At 42.4% G+C, this 25,830-nt stretch overlaps 1 protein-coding gene across 7 annotated transcripts in view; it reads left to right on the top strand.

The window, feature by feature from the left end:
* Positions 1–25,612, top strand: part of Kat6b (lysine acetyltransferase 6B) — a 180,959-nt gene extending 155,347 nt beyond the window's left edge. For all 7 annotated transcript variants that reach the window (XM_051174765.1, XM_051174768.1, XM_051174767.1 and 4 more), the window contains 5 exons: positions 13,849–14,080; positions 14,600–14,759; positions 15,299–15,604; positions 17,926–18,217; positions 21,562–25,612. In XM_051174765.1, coding sequence (XP_051030722.1) covers positions 13,849–14,080; positions 14,600–14,759; positions 15,299–15,604; positions 17,926–18,217; positions 21,562–24,029 — 3,458 coding nt within the window. In that variant the 3' untranslated portion in view covers positions 24,030–25,612. The remainder of the gene's footprint in view (positions 1–13,848; positions 14,081–14,599; positions 14,760–15,298; positions 15,605–17,925; positions 18,218–21,561) is intronic.
* The last annotated feature ends 218 nt before the right edge of the window (positions 25,613–25,830 follow it).

Below are 25,830 nucleotides of genomic sequence, written 5' to 3'. Positions count from 1 at the left end.
GATCTGCACCACCACCAGCAAGATTTTGTTCTTATTGATTGGAATTATTAGTGTTCTACCTGGTTTTGGTTCCAAGGTGACCAAGGAAAATAAATATATTTTCCAGATTATAAGAGAATGAATGAATGAATGAATGAATGAATGAATGAATGAGAACAAAAACATTCTACTGTAAAAGGTTACCTAACCCCCTACCCCTTCAGGACAGTTCTAATAATGCAGGTAACTTCAGATGGCCAGAAGACTGTTTTGTTTTCTTGCTTGCCCCCGTTCAAAAAAAAAAAAAAAAAAAAAATTATTTTGTAAGAATAGTTTTTCTTTATATGCTTAGAATTGTGTTAGAGAAATGCAGTTAGGAATCAGATTGCCCTACCAGATTTGTGTTTAACATAGTTTTATGCTAATATCATACTACACTGTCGTGTCTAACCATATAAAAGTGGGTTTTATATATATAATAATTATGTTGAATCTTGCTTTGGATTAACATTAGAGAAGAACCCTTTTTCAACAAAGTTTTATTTATTGTTTTTAAAGTGCATAAATGTAATTGAGTGTGTTTTAAAATTGCATTATTTATATAACCATGTTGAAACAAGTACACAATACAGTTATGCTGTCAAAGCAACCAAAACTGATGTTGCTAAAATTGTGAGAGAATGTAATGCAGGTGGATCTAGGAACTAGGTAGAATTCTTTGTGTGGAAAAGGGTGTTCTGGACTGGGGAGATGACCCATTTGCTGACAGTGCCTAATGTACAAATGTGAGTTTATATTTCTAGCATCCCATGATAGCTCAGTGCAGTGGTTCACTCCTGTATCCTTAGTGCTGGGAGAAGTGAGGAGCAAAGAGAGAGGGGTAGATAGATGCCTGAAGCTCACTGGCCAGGCAGCCTAGCCAAACAGGTGAGCTCCAGGTTTATTGTGTCCTGTCTCAAAAACATGAGGTAGGAAAGAGATCAAGGAAAACTTCAAGAAAATGTCTCTGTCATTCTGGGAAGTAAAGTAAAGAAGTAAAAATTACTAGTGTTATGTCAGAAGAACTCAGGAGTTACCTTGAAAAGCCTTACTAGCAATAAGATAATTGTAATTGACTGAAACATGTTATAATGATACTGAAAACTGATCTGAACAGTGAGAAGAACCAGTCATTGTTTTGAAACTGGTAAATGAATGCCTTTCTTACCTGAGCTGAACCACTAGTTGACCAAGTGATACACAAGGAAAGCATCTATTAACTTGTGCGATCTTCTCCCATGAATTAATGGGTCCACACATTGAATATCAGTAGCTTCAAACTGCCAAATGAGAGACACACAGATATAATCAAACTTCTGCTGGTAAAACACCAGGAGGAGATGACGTGGGAGAACACACTGAACAGTAACAAGTAGAAGGAGAAATCCAAACATTAAAAGAACATTCTTTTTTTAATGGACAAAACTATTAGCACCTGGATATTTTGGTAGTAAAAGTCTAATAATGGTGATGATGATGGTAGTGGTGGTGATGGTGGCTGCAAAGATGCCTCAGTAGTTAATAGCACTGGCTCCTTTTCCAGAAGACACAACACAGGTTCAGTTCCCAGCTCCCACATGGTAGCTCACAACCATTTATTTTTTTTTTAAATGTTTATTATGTATAATATTTATTTATTATGTATATACAGTGTTCTGTCTACATAATTTCCCTGCAGGCCAGAAGAGGGCACTAGATCTCATTACAGATGGTTGTGAGCCACTATGTGGTTGCTGGGAATTGAACTCAGGACCTTTGGAAGAGTAGGCAGTGCTCTTAACCACTGAGCCATCTCTCCAGCCCCCGCTCACAACCATTTATAAATCCAGTTCCAGAGGTCTTCTTCTGGCCTGTGTGGGCACCTGGCATGCATGTGATGCACAGACATCCATGCAAGTAAACCCTTCATAAAATAAACAAATTTAAAATAGTAGTAATAATAAAATCAAGAATTGCCAGAAAAGGCCCTGATAATGATAATGATTACTTATGAGAGAAGGGAGAGGGAGATTGCCTGGGACATTCAAGGTTCCCTGATGATGATCAGCAAATTCTATGTCATGGACCTAGATGATAATTACATGGGCATTTGCAATATGGTAATCCACTAAGCTGTACATTGTGTGTACTTTTCTGTATTTGTGGGGGCATGTTTTGTTTTAAGCCATCGTTTTAATGTGGGAGGTCACACACTCGTAGCATCTATTTTATGGCTGTAACTCTTAAAACTGGAGACAGCCTTTTATATTTATTGGTGGTATTACATCAGGGGTGTTGTAAAGAGAGTTTTTCACTTTTACTGCTGTACATAGAAACTTTAAGTATGTAAGTGTTTGGTGCTTGGCACCTGCTTCTTGTCAGCCTTTGCTGCAAACATTACTAGACTCGGGTGTCAAGTGTTGAGTCTCTTAGACAGTGGCCTTCCTATAACTTCTACTTCCATCCTTGAACATGAGTGAAAAGTGATGACATGGGCGATTCAGAGAAGACATATTTATATGGGGACTTGAGAGAAGGCTCAGCAGTTAAAAGTACTGACTCCTCACCCACAGGACTGGTTTGACTCCCGGAAGGAACCTTCGTGTGGCTCATGACCAACTGTGACTCCAATTCCAGGGGATCCATTTCCTTCTTTAAGTCTCCATAGGCACCAGGCACTCACAAGGTGCACAGGCATTGCGTATGGGCAAAACATAAGAAATAATAAGAATAACCTTAAAATTTTGAATGATAATATAGAAATGTTTGTACAATGTGGTGGACTGGAAAGAAACTCCATAACTGGGGCCAGAGAGATAAAGAAACATTACAATCTTAGCATTCGTGCTCTGTTTACTTTCTGTTTATTAAGATCCAAAATGCAGTTCTGGCAGACACTGCAAGAGTGAGAAAGGAATGCCCTTTCCTCCTTCTAGGATGCTGGGCCCAGTGCACTTGGGAAATTAGGACAGATATTTGGACATTTAGAAAATCATGCTTGTAGAAGAAAAAATGGAGAACAAAAGGGTTCGATTGCCAAAAAGGAAGCTGAGCTAGATGAGAGGACACCTAGAGTTGACCTATGGCTTGTGTTGTGCACACACATACACACACACACATTAAAACACTCACACACAAACACACACATTAAAATACTCATACTCACATACACACACATACACAATGTCCTGTTCTCCCTTCTCAAGTCCTGCCCTGTGCCGTGCTCCAATGCTGGATCTTTCTCTATGAAATCAGGGACGTTAATAATGCTTTTTCCTACCATAGCAGAAGATTCATCAGAGGGCCCTTCCAGCCTGCCTTCCACTCTGCAGCTTTTCAGTTGTCCCAGTTAAAAACTTACAGACCATAGCAAGTATTTTTAGTGAAGAGATAAAATGAATGGCACTTGTAAAATTATTTTAAGCATCATTTAGAATGCTAACAGTTTAGATAACTCTTCCCTGAAGAGAAGTCACTAGGTTTCAGTATGACTGGGAGCTTTTCAAAAGATTTTCTTTGAAATATCTTCCTGCCAAGAATTCATAAATTAACTTTTCTTTGACCTCATCAGACATAATTAAATAGTTGCTAACAGATTAAAACCAAGGAAAGAGTGATTGTGTATCAGTCTCTGTTTCTCTACAAATGGAACAGGAAGTTTGTTTGTGTTTTACAGTAGGGTAATTATAAGAGACAATTACATAATTTCCAGTTCAGTGTACTCAACCATAATCACACACTCCCACCATGGCCGTATATACCCTCCTGAGTATGGGCACTGTCCTTTGACTTGTAAATGAAGATTGCCATGTGATCATTTGCAGGGTAGCATTGAATTGCGTTCTCTGTAATGAAACTTTTTAACTATTAACATGTGTTTTAGTTTCTGTTATTTATGTGGTTTGTAGCTTTTGGTAATGAACAAATTAAACTCCCTGAGCTTTGTGTCTAACAAAATATGGAGAGCAGAGTCTTGGGCAGCCTGATCAGAACAGTACCTACATTGTATGCAGATACCCAACCACGGAAACCTTCACTGTACATGCCAGTTCTTTGAAAATTTGGTGATTAACAGTGACCACACAGTATAAAGATAAGTGGGAATGCTACTGTGATATTGAGGCTGATGTTGGGTTCATAGTAATATGTAGTTACTGATGTCGCTGGTGTTCAACTCTGGCTGCTTCCAGTGTTAGCCTCACTCTGAACAGCAGACAGAATTGTGTCTCATTCAAGGGACTCTGAAATGTACTGTCTGCAAGCTCAAAGATGAGTCATTGATGTCTTTTAATGCTGCTAGTAATAGGCTCGGCACAGAGGCACACATCTATAATGCCAGTGCACTGCAGGCTGAAGTCATTCCATAGCAAGAATCCTGTCTTTAAAAAATAAATCCTTAGACGTATGGTGGCACTTGCCTTTAATCCCAGCACTTGGAAGACCGAGGCAGGTGGATCTCGAATTAGAAGCCAATCTGGTCTACAAAGCAAGTTCCAGGCCAGCTGGAGCTATGTAGTGATACCTTGTCTCAAAAGAAATAACAAGTCCTTGTTAGTGCTTCAGCAGTACATAAAACTAAAAACCCTGCTAGTGTGATATTGCATATATTCTTGTTTCTCCCACTGACACATGTAACACAGCCAGACTAAACTTTAAAAGTTGCTTCTTGACCACCCTGGTTCCCGAACCCAGCATACACTCTCACATTGGCAGTGGGCTGAGCTGTAACCCTGACACAGCTGTGGTTTGCCAGTGTCTTTGTGCCTCAGATTGTGTTCAGAGCATTTAAGAGGTGAGTGAAGGAGAAGTAGAAACATTTGTCCAGCTAACCTGGGGACACTGAAGATGTTTCCGAACCTTCCATTTTAAACAGTTCATCAGTAGTCAGGTCAGAGGAGGGGCTGGGCTTTGATTTTAGAAAGTTGTCTCAAAGACTGATAACCGTTTCTTGAGATGTACTTTGTTTGAAAACAAAGGGAAAATGAAATAGATTTGTTCTCCCAGTTTTCCCAAAGCTGTGCTGTTTACAGTCAGTGTTTGCCTTGTGAAAGCTCAGTTTCTAGACCTTAGTGCTGGTGTGTGTGCACACTCACACAAACACACAGTGTATTTGGTGGGTCATTAAGGAAAGGGATGAGTTCAAGAAAAGGAAATTAGTTACACTTCTAACTCCTCCATCCCCCCCCCCCACCTTCTAGAGCCTGGTTTTGTTTTTGTAGTGTTGGGCACTGGACCTCACCTTGCATATGGTAGGTAAGCACTCTCCACAGAACCACATCCCTACCCAACGCCCCCCTTTGAACTGTTGCTATCAATAAGTTGCCCATATTGGCCTTGAATTTTCAATCCTCCTTCCATAACCTCCTGAATAGCTATGATGTACAGGCTATGCCACCAGGCTGGCTTCTGAGCCTGATTCAGAAACAGTGGCAGCATCCATAGTAATATAAACAAATCCCAGCCACACCCAGTTAGGTTGGACTATCTGAGATGCTTAGGTATTGGATGCAAGTAGCTCAGCTGCCCCTCTAGAGCTTCAGGCCTATAAAAGTGACTAAGAGGAAGCCTACAGGTCACCTTGGTTGTAGTATCTCATCTCAACACCAAATGGTTTTATGGGTGTTGCACTGTCGGTACACACAGCCATTTTCTGAAAGTGTATGCTTTACACCATGTGAGTTCAGTGGAGAATTTGAAATCATGTAGCTTTTTAATAGTAGACTTTTGTCAGGAGTTTGTAGTTAACTTGAGATTGTTCAGGTTTCTGTTTGGGTGGCAACCCCAGGAGGGTGGAGAATAGCAATTTAGGGTGCTGTTTTGCTGATATATTATTGTTTAGAATGTTTTTTAGTCTCTAGTGTGGTTAGAAACAATTTTTTTTCTAAGAGAAGAAATAAGTTGAAACTTCCAAATTACTTCTTATCTTTTCCTTTTTATAAACTTTTGCTCTTCCTAAAATATTCTAGAATTTAAAATAATGTTATTGCATTTAATGTGTGGGGTGTGTGCAGAGGGCAACTTGCAGAAGTCAACTCTTTCCTGCCATGTCGGGGGCAGGGTTCAACTCAACTTCTCATCATAACCTTTTACCTGCTAACCTTCCAGAATTTAAAAGCAATGTTTTCCATTTCTGTCATGTCAAAAGCAGTGGCCTCTAGTCTTCTACCATCTCCCAAAAGATTCCTCTGAGGAACAAATCAGAGCTTGACTGATACTTTGGAAAGGTAGTTGGCTTTATGAACATATATGTCTATATAAACATTTTAGAGCGTTTGTTTGTTTACAATTTTTAAAATCCTGAAATGAGTTTAATTTGGTCATTTGTGATATTGGCAGAGTATTCATGTCTTATTCTGCACCATTTTATCCCGTATCCCAAGGCCTTCTTAACAAGAAAAATATGGATGAATTCATTTCATGGTTGATCATCTTCTAAAGAAAATTAAAATTCTCTGATAAACTGAACCAGGATTTACCTGGTAGTGGCATACCTTACACTAACAACTGTCCTAGTTAGCTTCAGCTGTCAGCTTGACACAGCCAAAGTTGTCTAAGGAAGTCTCAATAGAAGGGTTGTCCAGTTAGCTTGGCTTATGGCTATGTCTGTGGGGGTTATCTTGATCAGTGACTGAATTGGGAGGCCCCAGCCTAGTGGGCAGCACCATCCCTACACAAATTTTGTAAGAAAGATAGCTTAGCAGCCAGATCTGGTGGTGCACAACTTTAACCCCAGCACTTGGGAGGCAAAGGCAGGAGGATCTCTGTGAGTTTGAAGCCATCCTGGTATATGTACATAGAGACCTCTAGGATAGCCAGGATTACATGGAGCGGCCCTATCTCAAAAAAAAAAAAAAAAAAAAAAAAAAAAACTTAGAAAAGAAAGCTAGCTGAGCATGACCTAGAGTGAGCTAGTAAGCAGCATTTCACCAATGGTTTAAGCTTCAGTTCCTGCCCTGACTTGTCTTGAATAAACCTTTTCCTGAATACAAGCCAAATAACCCTTTGTTTCCCTAAGCTGCTTTTGATAGAGTGTTTTGTTACAGCCACAGAAAAGGAAACTAGGATGCAATCAGTCCTAGTTGTGTTTAGCTGAAAGAGACTTGAAATGCATCTCATGAGCTCTCTTACTGACTGATGCTTTACCTTCTGCTCAAGTCTCTGACTAGACCACTAGACAGCACTGCCAGCACCTTTGGCATGAAGTTGATGCTGTACCCCTTTAAGATCCTGGCTTAAGGGCAAGTCCTCAAGACTTTTGCTTAGTAATATGTATCTAAAATCAAGCTATCTTAAGATAACAAAAGTTGAGATTTATGTGAGGTGCTTTGTTTGTTTGTTTTTTATACTCCTGGAAGTGACTTTACTATGCAGCTATGGGTGAGACCCGTAGCTAGACCAAAGGCCAGGGAATTGGCTCATCTTTGTTATGTGACTTTGTCATAGGGATTTGTGTCTGGCCCTCAGGCTGCTTCATGCAGCAGATGCTGCCTGACCATCAAGCTCAGTTGCACATCACACATGTAGCACCCTCCATGACAGGTACTGCAGAGGGAGGGGAGTCCCTTTCTACCCTGTGAGTGGGTAGCTAAACATAACCTCTTCCCTTGGTGACTGATGCAGATTGACAACACCTTTAAGAGCCTCCACTGCCATCAGAGAACCATAGAAACTTTTTGACAAACCGCAGCATGGTCCCTAGGCTTGAGCACGTGTACTACATGGCACCAGGGGGTCATGTCTCCAGTATACGCCTTCCTTAGGGAGGAACTTAAAGAAGACTGTTCCTCTCTGGCAAAGTTGTTGGGCTGTAACGTAACTTAGGAATGGCTTAGCACTGGAGTGAACTTCCCAGAAGCTAGTGCATGTTTGAGAAAGGATGTCTTAAGAGTATGACTTAAAGAAACCGCCTGAGGTGTGACCCAGGCCAGCCAATAGACCTTTCCCAAAGACATGTCGTCTCTGCTCCCTCCATTCCCTGGCTCAGCCATTTTCCCAGGACACACTTGAGTCTTCTAGAATGTGTGAGTCTTTGTTATATTTGTCTGGGGATGTCTTATGGCTCCACTAAAGCCCAAGGCGATCATTGTGTTTGTGGTTTCATGGGCTAGTTATTTCTTCAGGGTAGTCATTGAAGTCAAATACTTGACAGCCAAAAGGAATTTGGGAGCAAACTCTCTTTGCTGGGAATTTTCAGTAGCTAATTTCTTGAGATTACTTCTGAGGTCAAAGGGGGAGGGGCTCTTTAATTAAATTTGTATTTTGGGTGGTGGGAAACTTAAGACAGTAGGATGGTCTTCGGATATCTCAAGCAAATGTAGGAAGAAGGAGGAGGCTGATCTCCCTCAGGCTCCAAGGAGCAATTTGACTTCTTTTCTGTCCACGTTTTCTTTATTTCCCCTATGTTAGGGGGTTTTAGTCATCTAAGTGATCATCTCTAGATTGATTCATTCATTATGGTGAATAACCCTTCATAGCTAATCTTTTAAACCCAGCACTATCTGGTGTGCTTTTAGTTAACCATGTAATGCTTCCAGTAACTTGAAGAGATGAATGTGATTATTGGCTGCCAAGGTTGAGTGAGGATTTGAACACACACAGAGATTAAATAAATGCCCGTGGGTCACATAGCTATTACAAGGTGGGTCCTGAATCCCACCACAGTGTTTGTGGCTCCAGAGTCTGAGCTTCTGACTTCTTGTGAGCTGTCACTGTGTCTCCTATAGAAGATAATCTGAACTTCTCATGGACCTGGCCCAGCTTGTAAAAAGTTCTCCTTTTTCATAGAATACAGCTGGTCTCAAAGTACAGTTCAGGCAGTCCACAATGCCATAAGTATTTCAAAGTAACAGCTCTGTTCCCTTTAACTGTTCTTCATTAGCAACTATAAAGTGCAATTTTCCAGAAATGTCTTGACCTGTGATAAATACAGCAGATTAAGGACCAAAGCAGACATTGACTAGAATATAGAAATGTAAAGCAAACTTTTTCCTCAGTTTTTACGTTTTAGAAAATACAAGGGTTTTTTTATTATCTAAAATTATAGTAAGTATAAAAGTATAGTAAGTTTTATTGCTGTCTTAAAATTAATAAATGCCACTTCTCAGTAAAACCAGCAGATATAGTCTTTATAAACAAAAGCTCTTTGGACTCTTAAGTAAGGGTTTAAAATACAAAGTCCTGAAGCCAAGATAAATGTCTTAGATCTCCTGATCTAATAGTATAACAAACCCTGCTGGAGTGTACCTCGTGGTATGAGACCCCTCACCCCCTCAGTGCCTTCTAAGTTGGAATTCCTGTTGTGGCCAGATTTTGCCCTGTAGTAACACCCAGGCATAGAACGGAGCAGTCAAATACTCAGTGACTCTAGCTAAGCAATAGCCTGGTAGGGCTTAGAAAATCCATTCTGTTCTGTTCTCTACCAGCAAGGAACTGTTGTGCATCCAGTGTTCCTCCCTTGTCACAAGCTTTTCTACCCAGCAGCTCCAGAGTGGTCCTCAAGGACACTGACCTTAAGTCACGTTGGGGCCTAGTGAAAGCACAGGTGCTGCTGCCCCTAGAGACTCTGATTAGTAGCTTGTGGGTGGGGGTGCCTAAGAACTGCTGTTCTAGTAGTCATGGTGTTTAGTTCAGTTGTTACATAATTACACAGGCCCATAGACTCATACACTGAATTTAAACAAAAGTATAGACAGCCCCTCATATCCATCCCAGTCATTAAACTGCTAACATGTCATTCACCCACGTGGTCACAGTGCTGCTAGCCCAGTAAACAAATATCAGACAGCATGGCCCAGTGAACTGCCCCCTCCAAGGAGCTATGTGACTAAAAGGCATCGAGTTTCCTCCTCTCTATAAGCCCATGGCCTGGTGTCAGTTCCCAGGCCTGCAAATGCTAGGCTGCCATCCGATGTGGACCTTCCACTGGACCCCGCTAAGCTAAACAGGTGTTTGGTGGAAGGTCTAATCCTTGGAGATCCTCTTCCCCTGAAAGCAGCTGAAGACTTTGAATTCACATAACCCAGACAGACAGGAACTGGGGTAGAGTAGCTAGCCAAAGTTTATACATCTGTGTCTGGAGAAGTTCATATGGTTTGGAATCAAATGATGACAGATGAAAGTATGCAAAGATGATGGGTTACACTTTTGAGGAGAGAGACCTTATCTCTGCCACACCCTTGCCTGAGAACCTTTTTTTTTTTTTTTTTTTTTTTTAACTCTTGCTCTCCCAGGATCATCTTGAATAGTGCTTGTTCAAATAGGGAATTTTCATGTAAATGAGGGCTAGCTCTGCATGCTGGGATCAGATTTGACTTTCATTTATTTGTGTCTTCAAAAACTTCACCTAAATTAGTTACTTCCTTGAAAGTGGATCTGTCCTGCTTTCCTGGAGGAAGTTATTTCAGTCTCAGATTCACACTTCAGGTCCTCCTAAACAGGTGGAGGGTACTGGGCCCTGTGCTTGCAAACACTTGTGTTTGTTGACACCACTTTCCCTTCAAGAGGATCATTTCTTGAATTAAGCATGTAAGACTCAGCACTGACTCACAGAGATTGTGCTGTGTGGGGATAGTTAATGCGTATAAGGGTCACTCAGTTTTCGATTACAAAGCTCCCTCTCATGAGTGAGTGCCACTCACCAGCACCTTTGGCTCACAGGCAAGTTGAAAGGAATAATTTCACCAGCGATTAATTCTACTGCAGCTACTGGGATTTGCCTTCCACACACAACTTTGTTTCCCATCTGAAGCAGTACGTTTCCCAGGGGTAGATGACATTTTCTGATTCAGAATTACCCTGCGTTAAGGAGAGGTGTTAGCACACCGTGGGAATCTATTCACCAGGGGTGTATTGTACTTGTTTCAGATGCTTCAGGACAATATACCGGCTTCCAAGATAAGTGCTTTTTATTTCCCTGCATCTTAGATCAATTATTTGGAATCTTTTTGGTAAGTTAAATTTAAGAGCTTAAACCATCACATCTCTGTAATTACTTAATAAGTCAAATGTTCTTACCAAAAATTACTGTGTCTGCTCTATATTGTAACTGTGCTTCGAAGAGCCAAGATGTAGGAAGGAACAAAATGTGGCAAGAAGCCTCTTACCTAACACCCATGTGTGAAGGTCAGCAAAGTCCAGTGCCAGCAGCTCAGCTCCTTCCAGGCAAGTGCCTGCTGCAGATGGCACCTATAGTCTGTCTTCTGTCCATTAGTGCACAACAGGTAGGCATGACACCTTTCTGAACTACGCAGATTATCATTCTGCATTCGATTTCACTAAACTATAAAAAAGAAATTTATTTGTGGTCATTTTTATTGCTCCTGGTGGATTCTATTTAACATCAGAACATCCTCCTCCAGGGAGAGTGTTTATAGACTTCCAAATGGTTCTTTGTAGAAGTGCCGTTTTCTTCCCATTGGCTGTAAGTTCCTTGAGGGTCTCTAGATTCCTAGAAAAGGAGGAGACACTTAGTGCAGGCAGCCAGGTGTCTTGGAGCATTGGCCTTGTGTGGTGTGTGGTGTTGGTACATGTCATCCCTAAAATGCAAGTGGTGGGTTCTGAGTGAAGGTGGGGTTTCCAGTTGTTTGTCCCCCAGCATCCTGAAAAGTAACCCTCCCAACAAGAGCTTGCACATTCCCTACCTCCTCTCAGCCTTTGTTTGTACAGCAGGAGGGTGTTTGCTGAAAAGGCTCAATACCTGTGACCATTAGAGCTTGTTATCCTGGACTTGTGGAGCAGTGTCAATTATAGCTAGCCTACAGTCACAGGTTTACAGACATGTTCTTCTAGACAGCCTTTTAACATGGGAGGAGATGCTGGAAGGTTAACACTCCCATGCTCCCCAGGGACCCAAGTTACCTGCTTACTTGAGTGCCCTCACCCTTTTAGACTTAGGGGCAAGAACAGGAACAGCTAGGTAAAATGGGAGGGCGGTTGGGAATTCTGGCTGTTTCCTTCTTAGTTCAGAGTAGGGAATGTGGGAACATAGACATAGAACAAAGAACGTGTGCTTCCTGGGTAAGGTAGCCCAGTGCAGTGGGGAGTATAGGTGGAGAGAGGATGAACTGCGCCGCTAGCCTTCTGCTTGTGCACAAACCTTTCTCATGACCCACATTACATCTCTGCCTTCAACAATGGGGTTCGCATGAACCGATGAGGGCCTGAGAACTTCCATAGTCACTGCAGGAAACTTTCATTTGTGGAATGTCATGGACAAGGGGGACAGCTTTCATCCATGGTTCTGTGGTATCGCCGCCCCTCCCCCCCCCCCACACACACACACAGGAATACAGAACTGGGCTTCCAGCTGACTAAATAAATTCTCAGGCTATGGCAAGCACTTGGAAAGCATGGCATCAGTGTCAGCTATCTGTGTTCTGAGATCTGGGCTTCCTCCACTGCTCTGGCAACAAAGCACTCCCCATGTTGACAGGCCTCCATGTGGGCTGGCTTCAGCACATCAGCCATCTATGTCAGCATTCCCAACACTGCTATGAAAACCTCAGTCTGTAGCAGGGTGATGCGTCGACAGTGGTTTGACTATAAAACTCTGGTGCTTGTTTGCATTCAGTCAGATACTTTGCACTTAAACATGACAAGATGAGTTAAGTCAAAAATCCTAAGCAAAACCCGATGTCTATTTTATTTCTATTCTGTATGACAACGTTCAGGTTAAAGCCATCAGGATGTAGGATACCTTTTAGGTAGAATATCTTGTACTAGATTTCTGCATTGTTTGTAGTGGTTTTTGAGAAACAGGAAAAATGAATCAGAGGTATTGGTTGCTCTTTGTAACAACAGAAAGAAAAAACTAAAACAAATTTCTTGCAAGTGCAGCCATTTTGGGAATGTAGATAAAGAAGAGAAAGCTGAAGATTTGGGTGGCTATAGAGCAGCCTGGTTTGGCAATTGCTGCCACCTACTGTATGTGGTTGATGTTTGTTTAAATCCAGGAAGTTCACAAAGGTGAGAACTTTGAAATAATTAGAGCAAAGAAGACATCATTACTTGACAGGCAGCGTTTCATCTCTACTCCATAAGTGGCTCTTAATTACTGAGACAGCCGCCAGCTTTCTTTCATTTCTTCCAAGTGGGCTTGAAGTGTTTTCCTTTGCCAGAGAGCCAGTATCAGTTAAACTCTGTGTGCAGGCAGGTTGGTGTTCAGTATGCACATGGAACAGTTCACTTTTAAGTTTTGGTTTTCCGTGTATTTTATTTGTAATTTGTAGGAGCAACATTCTGAGGTTGGTTTATAAGTTAATTTTCATGAAAAAGGTAAAAATAGAGCTAGCAAAGCAGATGTGAGTTGCCACCATTGACTTAAAAGGCATTTTATTAGTCCTAAAACAGCTTCAGGTCTGATTAAACAGAACGAGCAATATAGACTATGTCAGCCAAAGCCCTTCTCTTTTATTAAGTCCTAGCTGTCAGAGGGTCATCAGGTCCATCTGGAAAACAGCCTGCCCGTTAATGCTGAAGTGGTCACTCCACAGGAGTCCTGAGGGCCTGACATTAAGTATCTGGAAGAATTTCAAGCTTGCAGGAGATTTATGAGTTGAGATTTACCCGAAGTCATGTCCTTAGTCTTAACTTTCAGTCTCTGTGACATACACCACCATGTATGTTTGCTTCCACCAGCTGTGTGAATTGGCTTACTGTGCCACCACAAAAGATTAACACGCAGAAATTTGACGAGGTGACATCACAGTAATTGAAAAAGGTGACATGCTTGACAGGATGCTCTTCACCTGTTTGATGCTTTCCCCTGGCCACTGATTGCATTATCGCTAATGGCTCCTGGACATAGCTCTGGAAACACCCAAAATGAATGGAATGTTGCTTTTTCTGCCCTAGGCTATTTGCTTTCTAGGAGAGAAGGCCAAGCAGGGTCTCCTGAAAAGCCACTTTCTGATCTGGGCCGTCTCTCCTACCTGGCCTACTGGAAAAGTGTCATCTTAGAATATCTCTACCACCATCATGAGAGGCACATCAGCATTAAGGCCATTAGCAGAGCCACAGGCATGTGCCCACATGACATTGCCACCACTCTGCAGCACCTCCACATGATCGACAGGAGAGATGGCAGGTGAGTGCCCTGATCCTGGGGACATGAGGCTGCCCCACAGGTTTTACTTTCTAAGGCAGGCTGTCAAGATGTAGCCTAGGCAGGCTTCAAACTCATGGTGACCCTCCTACCTCCACCTCCTAAGTGCTGGGATTACAGGCATTCATCAGCACACCTACCTAACTAACGCTGAGTCATTTGTTCTTGCTTTTGTTTTTAGACAGGGCCTTACTATGTCTCTGTGACTGGTCTAAAACTCACTCTGTACACCAGGTTGGCCTCGAGCTCATAGAGACTCACTTGTCTCTGCCTCCTGAGTGCTTGGATTAAAGTGAGCAGCCACAGCCAGCTAGCTCTTGACCTTTTGGCTTTTTTGAGACAGGGTTTCTCTGTGTGGCCCTGGCTGTCCTGAAACTCACTCTGTAGACCAAGCTGACCTTGAATTCAGAGATCTACGTGCCTTGAGCACTAGGATTTAAGACGTGCATCAGCTCAATCCTGGCTTTTGAATTCACTTTGTCTTGCTTTGCTGTGTTATAGGTTTGTTATCATTAGAAGGGAAAAGTTGATATTGGACCACATGGAAAAGCTAAAAAACTGTTCCCGACCAAATGAACTTGATCCGGAGAGTCTAAGGTGGACCCCAATTTTAATTTCTAATGCTGTGGTTTCTGAAGAAGAGCGGGAAGCTGAAAAGGAGGTAATGATGTGCTCTGTCATCCTGAGTCACACTCTAGTCTTGTAGCTTGCTTAAACTGAGTCATGAGCATCATCAAAAGCTCAGTTATATAGACAGAGCTTATGAAATGATAAAGCACTAATTTATCCTGAGTAAGACATGATAATCCTATTGAGTTGAGTATGAAAAATGAGACATCTATCATTGATCACAAAGCAGCATTTTCACCGACAGCATGTAATCAGATCAGATTTGGTGCTGAGCTGCAGTGCTGCCTAGTCAATCGATTCCTTATGTCCATGCCCGTGAGCATGTAATGTAGTGATAAAGCATTCGAATCAATTCGCTGCATCATTAATACTGCTAAATATCCCACGAAACCCAGGCATCTTACATTTGTTATCCTAACTGATGCAGAGGGTCCTGAGATAATAGGGCTCGAATTTGTGTGACCAGCTGACTATCCCCTTCAGAACTCACTTTTTCATTGACCCTGGAGAAGCTCCAGCTGTGCAACTGCCCTCTTACCAGTCACCGTTTTGCCCCCCACCCCACCCCAGGCTGAACGACTAATGGAACAAGCCAGCTGCTGGGAAAAGGAGGAACAAGAGACCCTGTCATCTAGAGTCAACAGTAGGCAATCACCTGCAAAAGTACAATCAAAAAATAAATATTCGCATTCTCCAGAGAGGCGGCCAGTGGCAGGGGATCGAGGACACCTGCTAGAGCTGTCCAAAGAGAGTAGTGAGGAGGAGGAAGAGGATGAGGAGGAAGAAGATGAAGAGGAAGAAGATGAGGAAGAGGAGAACATTCACACGTCTCCCCCACGGCTGACTAAACCACAGTCAGTTTCTATTAAGAGAAAGGTGTGTATGTTGAGCTTTTCAGTCTATGAATTGTTTTCAGTCCCTCTGATTCATCTTTGCAGTGCTCTTGAGTTTTTGTTTCATTCTCTGAAGATATAGTTTATCTGTTGCAGTTTCACTGATCCAGTGTCATAATCATTTATCTTACAGATGCCATTGTGTTTCCTGGTGTTAGCTGCATGGTAGCTAACTCCCTAGTCTGGTGGTCACTGCCACCTGCTGGCCTACAGGACAACAATAAGTCTAGTCATGAAAACCAGGAGGGCACAGCACACCCTTCAAGGCCTGAGGCCAGCAGACTTGACAAGGTCACATGACTCACTAGAGGACCACCCACATCTCAGAACTCTAAGCCAGTGCTCCTGCCTTTAATGTCCCTTATTCTCACATAGAGTTGTTAGGTATTCCATATTCTTGATTTTGCTGCTAGTGCTTTGCAGGTAGCCAACTACACATTAGTAATTTCTCCAGATTACACCAGCTCATGCCCAGGGTATGAGCTGTCTGTAGGCAGTTTTTCTCCCACATCTGCTATCTTTGTCTGCCTTTTCAGTCTGTGACATACAGCAGGGCCAGATATTGTTAGGATAGCCGTGATTAGTAGTGATAACACGGTATAAATGAACGCTTCCTCACAGCTGTACTGAGAGGTACTGATAGGTAGTTTACTGGTCTGACTCCCCTAGGTTCTTGGAGAACATCCCATGAAGTGCACTTTTGGCTACTCTGATTTCTTGTACAGAGAAAACATTCATGTATTGTGAGTAGAGTGAGAGGAACTTGATGTAAAAACATGAAAAGCAACCGGACACTGGTGGCACACGCCTTTAATCCCAGCCCTTGGGAGGCAGAGGCAGGAGGATCTCTCTGAGTTTGAGACCAGCCTGATCTAACAGAGCAAGTTCCAGGATAGGCTCCAAAGCTACACAGAAACCTCGTCTTGAAAAACAAAAATAAATAAATAAGTAAGTAAATAAATAAATAAATAATAAATAAATAGCATGAAAAGCCAGAATCATCCAAGGCATGGCATGGGCCACTGCTGTCCGTATGGGTACAACCTGAAGGGAATCAGCTCTTTATATTAGCTGCACTTATATCTGGGAAGTCTGGTTGCTTATGGAGCGTAAGGGGATGGAGGAAACTAATAACAACAAGCATTAAATTGTTAATGTGGTTCAATTTTAGAATTAGCAATAGGCCTAGAGGTGTCCTTTAAGAACATTGAAAGCATTAAAAATGTAAGATACAGTAATTCTTTTGTACCGTATATCTGGAGGTAGTGTCCCTGCCCCTCTCCATGCTGGGAATGGAACCTGTGCCTTGCACATGAGAGGTAAGTGCTCTGCCAGTGAGCTACAGCCTGAACCTCGATGCTAGCTTTCATCATACGTACTGACCCTTCCAGAGTAGAGCCATCAGTCTCATGGCTCATGATACAGATCTTGGCTATCTTTCTTGTTTTGTTTGGTTTGGTTTTGAGATAGGGTTTCTCTATGCAACAGTCCTGGCTGTCCTAGAACTAGCTCTGTAGACCAGGCTGGCCTCAGACCCACAGAGATCCACCTCTCTCTGCCTCGCAAGTTCTGGGATTAAAGGTGTGCGCCACCACTGCCCAGCCTGTTCCATCATCTTATACAGAGAGATTTTAATCCTATTTTAAAGGTATCTTCCATATAAAAATAGTCTATGAAAGTATTAATTAATTGCTCACATCCTAGCAGCCACCAATCTCCAATGTTGTTTTCTAACCAGTAGAGTCATTGTTTTTTTTTAAGTGCCCTTTCATTTCTGGGACAAGGAAGTTGGTTAGTCTTACCCCACCATATTTCCCATAGTGTCTGCCAAGCAGTGGGCATCTCCATAGCAGTTAGCAGGTAATAGGTAATTGACCTGATAGTTGGTTATTCCAGCACTTATAAAAGCATTGTTTATAGAAACAGTCTGTGATATGCCAGATATTGACGCTAGCAAGTGCCACTTAGAAAATATATGCTAGAAAAGCTGTGCTCAGTTTTTAAAATCTACAGTCAAGTTGCTAGGGTGCTCTCTCTCTCTCTCTCTCTCTCTCTCTCTCTCTCTCTCTCTCTCTCAAAGCCTCTGCTTGAGTAAACAAGTGTTTTATTTGGAAAACACTTGCCTGTGTTCTTGGTGCCCAAGAGGGATGTTAAACATCAAATGAAAGGTTAAGTACAAAGGCATCACAGAAGTCCTGACATGTAAGATTCTCGGGCACACATTCAGTACTCATTTGTTGTATATGGCTGCAACCATTTAATTTCTCAGGAGCACTTATGTATTATGTTTGGAATTAATTTCAGAGGCCTTTTGTAGTAAAGAAGAAAAGGGGTCGTAAACGCAGGAGGATCAACAGCAGTGTAACAACTGAGACCATTTCCGAGACGACGGAAGTACTAAATGAGCCCTTTGACAACTCAGATGAAGAGAGGCCCATGCCGCAGCTGGAGCCTACCTGTGAGATCGAAGTGGAGGAAGAGGGCAGAAAGCCTGTTCTGAGAAAAGCATTCCAACATCAGCAGGGGAAGAAAAGGCAGACAGAGGAAGAAGAAGGAAAAGACAATCATTTCTTCAACAATGCTGTCCTTTGTAGAGGTAAGTGGAGGCTTGCCTGAGCTTTGGCCACTAATGTCAACAGTGTACCAGTGGGTCTGAAAAATGCCAACCCATCTTTACTCCTTCGCAGTGGCTCAACCCTTTTTTCCTTGTAATGGGGCTTTGTATTAGAATTTCTAAACTACAATAATCCCTGTAGTAATTGGCTCAGCCTCAAACACTTTGAAGACTAGTAAGAAACACAATGCAAGTTCCTTGATGCTGCTGTGCGATTTTTCTGCCTAGTTAGTATTTTTGAACTTCAGGGTATAGGAGTGGTGAGTGTGCCCTTCTGTTTTCCTTGAAAACAGCTTCTAGTTATGCCAGGGTGCATCCTACTTAGCATTCTGCAATGTTTGAGACCCACTGTGATCCAGAGCCATCTGAACTGACCCACACCATCAGCATCAGCTTTGCTAATATGGGATGATGCAGAAATCCAAAGACAGGCTTTCCTTTGAAGTTGACAGGGACACCCTCTTCCCTGTCTTTTACAGATGTACCAGACATCAGTGAATTGTCTTTGATGCCCCGTTTAAAGCATCCTTTGCCCTGTTAGCACAGGGACTCCCAAGATGAATGATGAGGATTTATGGGATAGCCTCTCTATAGCCAGAAAGCTGAAATGTCTGTGTCCAAACCTTGCTGCAGCCTAGGGAACAGCCCATCTCCTTTCTCTGGGAACCACAGGAGTTGCTGTCTATATCTGGTTTTAAGAACATAAGCCTCCTTGACTTCCTTAGTGAATGTCTATTGTTCCCTTTTTCATTCTTTTTAAATTTCTTCCTTTTCTTTTTTAGACAGTCTCACTATGTAACCTCAGCTTGGCTGGAACTCACTATATAGATACATTGGCTTCAGACTCAGAAGTGATCCTTCCTCTGCCTCCTAGGTGCTGGGGTCGAAGGTGTACACCACCACACCTAGCCCCACCCCCAACAGTGTATCTTACTTTTACTTGGAACTCAACTGGTTTCAGTTAGCCTTTTATGCAGTGAGCCCCCAGGATCTGTCTTTGTTTACCACCTCAGTAGTGAGGTTCCAGGCACAAGGCACCCACCTGGCCTTTGTGTGGATTCAAGGGAATTGAACTCAGTTTTCATGATTGTGTAGTTGCAGCTTACCCACGGGGCCATCTCTCCAGCCTCTTGTCTACATGTGAGACAAGCTGCAGGGAGAGATCATTCCCAGGTGTTGAAGCTGCCTTACTCCCACTTCTTGGCTGTCTGCTTCAAAGCCTGAACACGACCTGTCACTACCTCTCTTCTCTGCTTTGTGCTCTTAGCTTTTGTGGTCATCCTACCAGATTTCTTTCAGGAACCTCTCCTTTCTTGAAGATAAATATCAGAAAACTCATCTTCTCATTTAGGGTGTATCCTTATAGAAGCTGGTAGGATCAGTGGCACATAGAATAAAAATATGGATATGAGTAAAGGTACTTGCTATCAAGCCTGACAACCTGAGTTTAATCCCCAAACTCACACAATAGAAGAAGAAAACCAATTCCTGCAAATTATCCTGAAACTTAAGCACACATACTCACATATAAATGTAAAAACCCTTTTTTTTTTTTTTTTTTTTTTTTTAATATTTAGAGTCTAGGGACATTGACAGGGCTGATACCTGCCATTGTAAACAAAAGGGAAATGGCCTGAACATCCTAAGAGAGCTGGCCAAGGCCTGGAGCTTGTCCCTTCTTCAGAAGCATCCTGTATCATGTGCATGTTCTCAGTCAGTCCGTGAGTGTAATGCTTATAGGGAAGGTTATGTGCAATCATTTTATATGTAAATGACCTTCCCTGGCTAGACTCATTCGATTCTGGCATCTACTCCATGATTGTTATTTTTATTCTCTAACCCTAGCCCAGCTATAGTGTTTCTAATAAGTATGTCAATTCTTCAAAAAGTTTTTCCTTTAAATTGGCCACTGATTCTTATTTTTTTGGGTTTTGGTGTTGTTTTTTTTGGGGGGGGGTGGGGATTTTCAAGACCAGGTTTCTCTGTGGCTTTGGAGGCTGTCCTGGAACTAGCTCTTGTAGTTCAAGTTGGTCTCAAACTCACAGAGATCTGCCTGCCGACCACTAATTCTTGATTTGATTCTTAAACTCCTAAAGATGTTAAGGCCTGGGTATTTTATGAGTGTGTACTTATTCATATGTATATTTGTTTGTTGAATTTGTATAAACACACATTCATATTTCTGTGTACATATAGGTGCAGAAGAATAGGTTTTGGAATTGCAATGAAATGTTCAGTTATGCCATTTCTAATAGTCTAATTCAAACTTTACATTTGTTTTGTATTGTTGTAACAAAACTGTTTATTGATTTTACTATGTTATAGCTGCAGTAGCTCTGCTCTGCTTCTGGACACAGCACTTCTAGACAATTGAAGGACCCAGGTAGTCCATAGGCACAGTGATCAGCTGACAGTGTCACACAAGGGCAGCTGGTGGCTCAAAGGTCACTTTGGAGGCAGGGATGCAGCAACCATTCCAACCCCTCAGTCACTCTTACATTTGAACAGCAAACTGATCCAAAAGCAAAAAAAAAAAAAAAAAAACCACAAAACCTGTATTTTAAATGCTACAGTAAATTATATTGTAGGTTGTGTCATTCATAAGTCATGACATTTATGATGGTGCTGATTACAAATGTACTATTCTCTTAGTTACTTACTCGTTCATTTGTTTCATTCACAAATATGTTTTTATGTCAAAATAAGTAATGTCTGGGGCTAGGGAGATGGTACAGTGTTTGAGACCACTAACTGCTCAGAGGACTCAGGTTCCATCCCCAGCACCCACATAGCCATCTAGAACTCCAGTACCAGGGGATGTGATGCCCTTTTCTGTCCTCCTTTGGCAGCAGGCATGCACATGGTATTTAGACATACACTCAAGCAAAACACCAACACACATAAAATAAAAATAAATAATTCCAAAAAAAAAAAAAAAAAAAACAAAAAGTAATGTCATCTGAGATCATTTAACTCTAGCAGGTAGGGAGTGAATTAATCCTCTGCATTTGTCCACAGCAGTGATGATTTGGGTATAAGCTGACATTACTCCTGTTCCGCTGTCTTTCCAGATTTGTTGATGTTGCAGTTGGGTTTTGGTTTGTTTGTTTTAGCATTGTGGAACTCCCAGCTTTACATCATTTACTCTTAGGCCTAGGTTACTTTGTTTGTTTTTTGCTACAATATTCTCTGTTATCTTTCCCATCAACTCTTAACTGCTAAATTGAAAGCTGTGCTTGCTAATGAATTTAGAGATATATGTCAAGTTGTGTGTGTGGTTATACTTTTTAAAACTTGTGCTTTTCTCTTTTCGTCTCTTCATTAAGGTGATGTGGATGATAATACTGAAAACTTGAAAGAAGACAGCAAAGACAATCCTGAACCTCTAAAGTGCAAACAAGTGTGGCCCAGAGGAACAAAGCGAGGGCTCTCCAAGTGGAAGCAAAACAGGGAGAGGAAGACGGGGTTTAAACTGAATCTCTATACCCCACCAGAGACACCCATGGAGCCAGAAGACCAGGTGACCGCAGAAGAGCCAAAAGAGGTCTCAGAAGACAAGGGCAGCCCTGTGGGGACAGAGCGGGAGGTGACAGAGGCCATGCAAACCCTGCTACCACAGGATGGGAAAAGAAGGCAAGAGACAGGCACACCTGCAAGTCCCTATCAATCACCAGGTAAAAAGGTAAATGAGGAAGACCTCATCAGAGGTGAGGAGGAAGAAGGAACTGCAGAAAAAGACCAAGATGGTGCTCAAAGCAAAGCAGAGGAGGAACCAGAAATCTCCACGGAAAAAGAAGGTGTACATTTGGATGATCATGAGGAGGAGGAGGAGCCATCTCACCATGAGGACCGTGATGCGGATGATGAAGATGACAGTCACATGGAATCTGCTGACATGGAGAGGGCTGACCTCCCAAAAGAATCATTCAAGGACACGCTAGAGAGTCAGGAAGCTTTTTTAGACCTTAGTGTTCAGCCTGCTCATTCTAACTCTGAGGTCCTAATGGACTGTGGCGTTGACCTTGCAGTTTCGTGTACCAGTGAGCCAAAGGACCTTGCTGGGGACACTGGGGCTGCACCTGAGTCTGATGATGAGCCCCCAGAAGAACAGACACAGGAGCAGGACCAGAACAGTGAGGACATCAATGCTGAGCTCAAAGAGGGAGGCACAGCCCCTGTGGAAATTGACTCGGAGACTGCCCAGGCTGTTCAGTCTTTGACCCAAGAAAACAGGGAACACGATGACACCTTTCAGGATTGTGCGGAGACTCAAGAGGCCTGTAGAAGCCTGCAGAATTATACACATACTGACCAAAGTCCTCAAATTGCCACCACTCTGGACGAATGCCAACAGTCAGACCACAGCCCCGTTTCATCCGTCCATTCCCATCCTGGCCAGTCAGTTCGTTCTGTCAACAGCCCCAATGTTCCTGCCCTAGAAAATAGCTATGCCCAAATCAGCCCCGATCAAACTGCCATCACAGTGCCACCTCTGCAGAACATGGAGACTAGTCCAATGATGGACGTCCCATCAGTCTCTGACCACTCACAGCAAGTTGTTGACAGTGGGTTTAGTGACCTGGGCAGTATCGAGAGCACAACAGAGAACTATGAGAACCCAAGCAGCTATGACTCAACCATGGGGGGCAGCATCTGTGGGAACAGCTCTTCCCAGAACAGCTGCTCCTACAGCAGCCTCACCTCTAGCAACCTGACACAGAGCAGCTGTGCTGTCACCCAGCAGATGTCCAACATGAGTGGGAGCTGCAGCATGCTGCAGCAGACCAGCATCAGCTCCCCTCCAACCTGCAGTGTCAAGTCTCCCCAAGGCTGTGTGGTGGAGAGGCCTCCCAGCAGCAGCCAGCAACTAGCTCAGTGCAGCATGGCCGCCAACTTCACCCCACCCATGCAGCTGACTGACATCCCTGAGACCAGCAATGCCAACATTGGCTTATATGAGCGAATGGGTCAAAGTGATTTTGGGGCTGGGCATTACCCACAGCCATCTGCCACCTTCAGCCTTGCCAAACTGCAGCAGTTAACTAACACACTTATTGACCATTCATTGCCTTATAGCCATTCCGCTGCTGTGACTTCCTATGCAAACAGTGCCTCTTTGTCCACACCATTAAGTAACACAGGGCTTGTTCAGCTTTCTCAGTCTCCACACTCTGTCCCTGGGGGACCCCAAGCACAAGCTACCATGACTCCACCCCCTAACCTGACACCTCCTCCCATGAATCTGCCGCCACCTCTCTTACAGCGGAACATGGCTGCTTCAAATATTGGCATCTCCCACAGCCAAAGACTGCAAACTCAGATTGCCAGCAAGGGCCACGTCTCCATGAGAACCAAGTCGGCATCTCTGTCACCAGCCGCTGCCACCCATCAATCACAAATCTATGGACGTTCCCAGACTGTAGCCATGCAGGGTCCTGCGCGGACTTTAACAATGCAAAGAGGCATGAATATGAGTGTAAACTTGATGCCAGCACCAGCCTACAATGTCAACTCTGTGAACATGAACATGAATACTCTCAATGCCATGAATGGGTACAGCATGTCCCAGCCGATGATGAACAGTGGCTATCACAGCAACCATGGCTACATGAATCAAACACCCCAGTACCCTATGCAGATGCAGATGGGCATGATGGGAACCCAGCCATATGCCCAGCAGCCAATGCAGACCCCACCCCACAGTAACGTGATGTACACGGCCCCTGGACACCATGGCTACATGAATACAGGCATGTCCAAACAGTCTCTCAATGGGTCCTACATGAGAAGGTAGGCAGCCTGGCAGCTCACAGAGCCCACTGGGCCACACTGTTGGATTGATCTGCACAAATACCTTTGAAGAGTACGATTTCAAAACCAGCATTGGTGTGAATGCAAAAACATTGTTGGCACCATTTATTTAGGGAAAAAAAAAAAAAGAGCTGTATGCAGCAGAAAGCCTTATACAAGTTGTTTTTCTTTTTTCCTTTTTTCTTTTTTGGTACCTTTGTTTCTGTTACTTTTATATAAAATTCTCTGCAAAGGAAGGCCTCCCTTAGGACTACAGTTTGGCAGCAGCCACTCCTTGTGTCTGCTTCCGTTAAACAGTGTGGATACAAGCCCCTCTCCAAATCACCTGTTTTAATATTGAATCTGGAGCTTTTTTCCTTCCTTGTCTACTCCATGTAAATGCCTTTAGCATTTCAATTACTGTATATTTTGTTTAAGGTGACACTTCAGCATGCCGCTAATGTCTTTGTTAGTGACAGTGCATTTTGTAGTACTGTACAAGTGTTGTGCTAACGGTAAGCCATTTCTTAAGTTTTTTGCCTTGATTAGGGTACCCTGATTTAAGGGTTAAAAAAAAAAACACTCTATTTTTGTTAATTATAAAACTGTAAAGAGCTATCAGAGCTGTCCCCATCTGGTTAGTCAAGGGGGTTTATTGCTAAATGTTTGGTGTAAAGTCCAGACCCTTTTCCATTTTGGTGGCAGGTTCCTTTGGGGAAAGGCAGCTTTCTGTTTTATAAATGCATACTTCTGTTTATTGAATGAAGCATATCTCAGTGTTTATCTGTCAGGTTTTGAAGCATTTCATATATGTCCAAATACTTGGCAGGATTTAAAAAAAAAAAAAAGTGAATTTGGTGTAAAGTTGCTATTTTATGGAAATGCCTCTAACTTTACATTTTCATTCCATCTGTAGATTTTTCTATCTTTATAAAATATTGGAGTTATTTTTTAAGGAAAAATAGAAAAGTAGCTTGTGAATAGCTCAAAGTAAGCTTACAAATCGCATGTAAAAAAAAAAAGCAGAAAAGTTATTTGTGTCTGTTTATATTGCTTCCTTTTGTAGCCTTTGTACCTATACAGGTGACAGTGAGGGCCAAGCAGAGGCACGACCTTGTATAAAATAGGAGCCAGCAACACTCTTGTATTTATCTGTTCTCTTTTTAGTCAGTTACTTCAAAAAAGAAAAAAAAAACAAAACAAAAAAATCTGTACATTTTAACATAAAATAAATTATGATGAGCCATTTTTAGCCTCTTGTGTCCTGTCATATTATGATTGATGGAGAATGGCCAGGTGAACTGTTAATCATGTGTCATCTCAGAACACATACACATTTGGGGAAATAAATTATTTAGTGTAAATTGGGTGTTAAGAGATTTTTCTGATTTGTTTTGACTTTGGGGGAGGGGTTGCCAATAAATAAGAGTAATATCTAATAAATCCATCACATATACCAAATACCTATTTAATAAATTAATTTATAATGGATTTTAATGCTTTTCATGAAAGTTTTCTTTATGCTGGTGCATACCTTCTGTATGCCAATCATTGTCTTTACAATAAAGTGAGTTTGGTTTTTTCTTTTGACTTTGATCGTCATTTGCCCAAAGCTCTCCCACAAGGATATCCAGTTGCCTCATTTGTGCCATCTGCAGAAACCTGAGGGCCTGGTGCCACACTAGCAGGCTTCTTTTTCTAAGGATTGCTACCACAAACACCCAATTGGAGGTGGTATATTTCAAGATTCATTTCTCTAAAAAAAAAAAAAAAAAAAAAAAAGTGTGAAAGTTTCACTTAGTTGT

This window comes from Phodopus roborovskii, unplaced genomic scaffold, assembly GCF_943737965.1.
Source record: "Phodopus roborovskii unplaced genomic scaffold, PHOROB, whole genome shotgun sequence".
NCBI classification, from domain to species: Eukaryota; Metazoa; Chordata; class Mammalia; order Rodentia; family Cricetidae; genus Phodopus; species Phodopus roborovskii.
The sequence above is the reverse complement of the archived record's forward strand: the minus strand, read 5'-3'. Positions and strand labels throughout refer to the sequence as shown.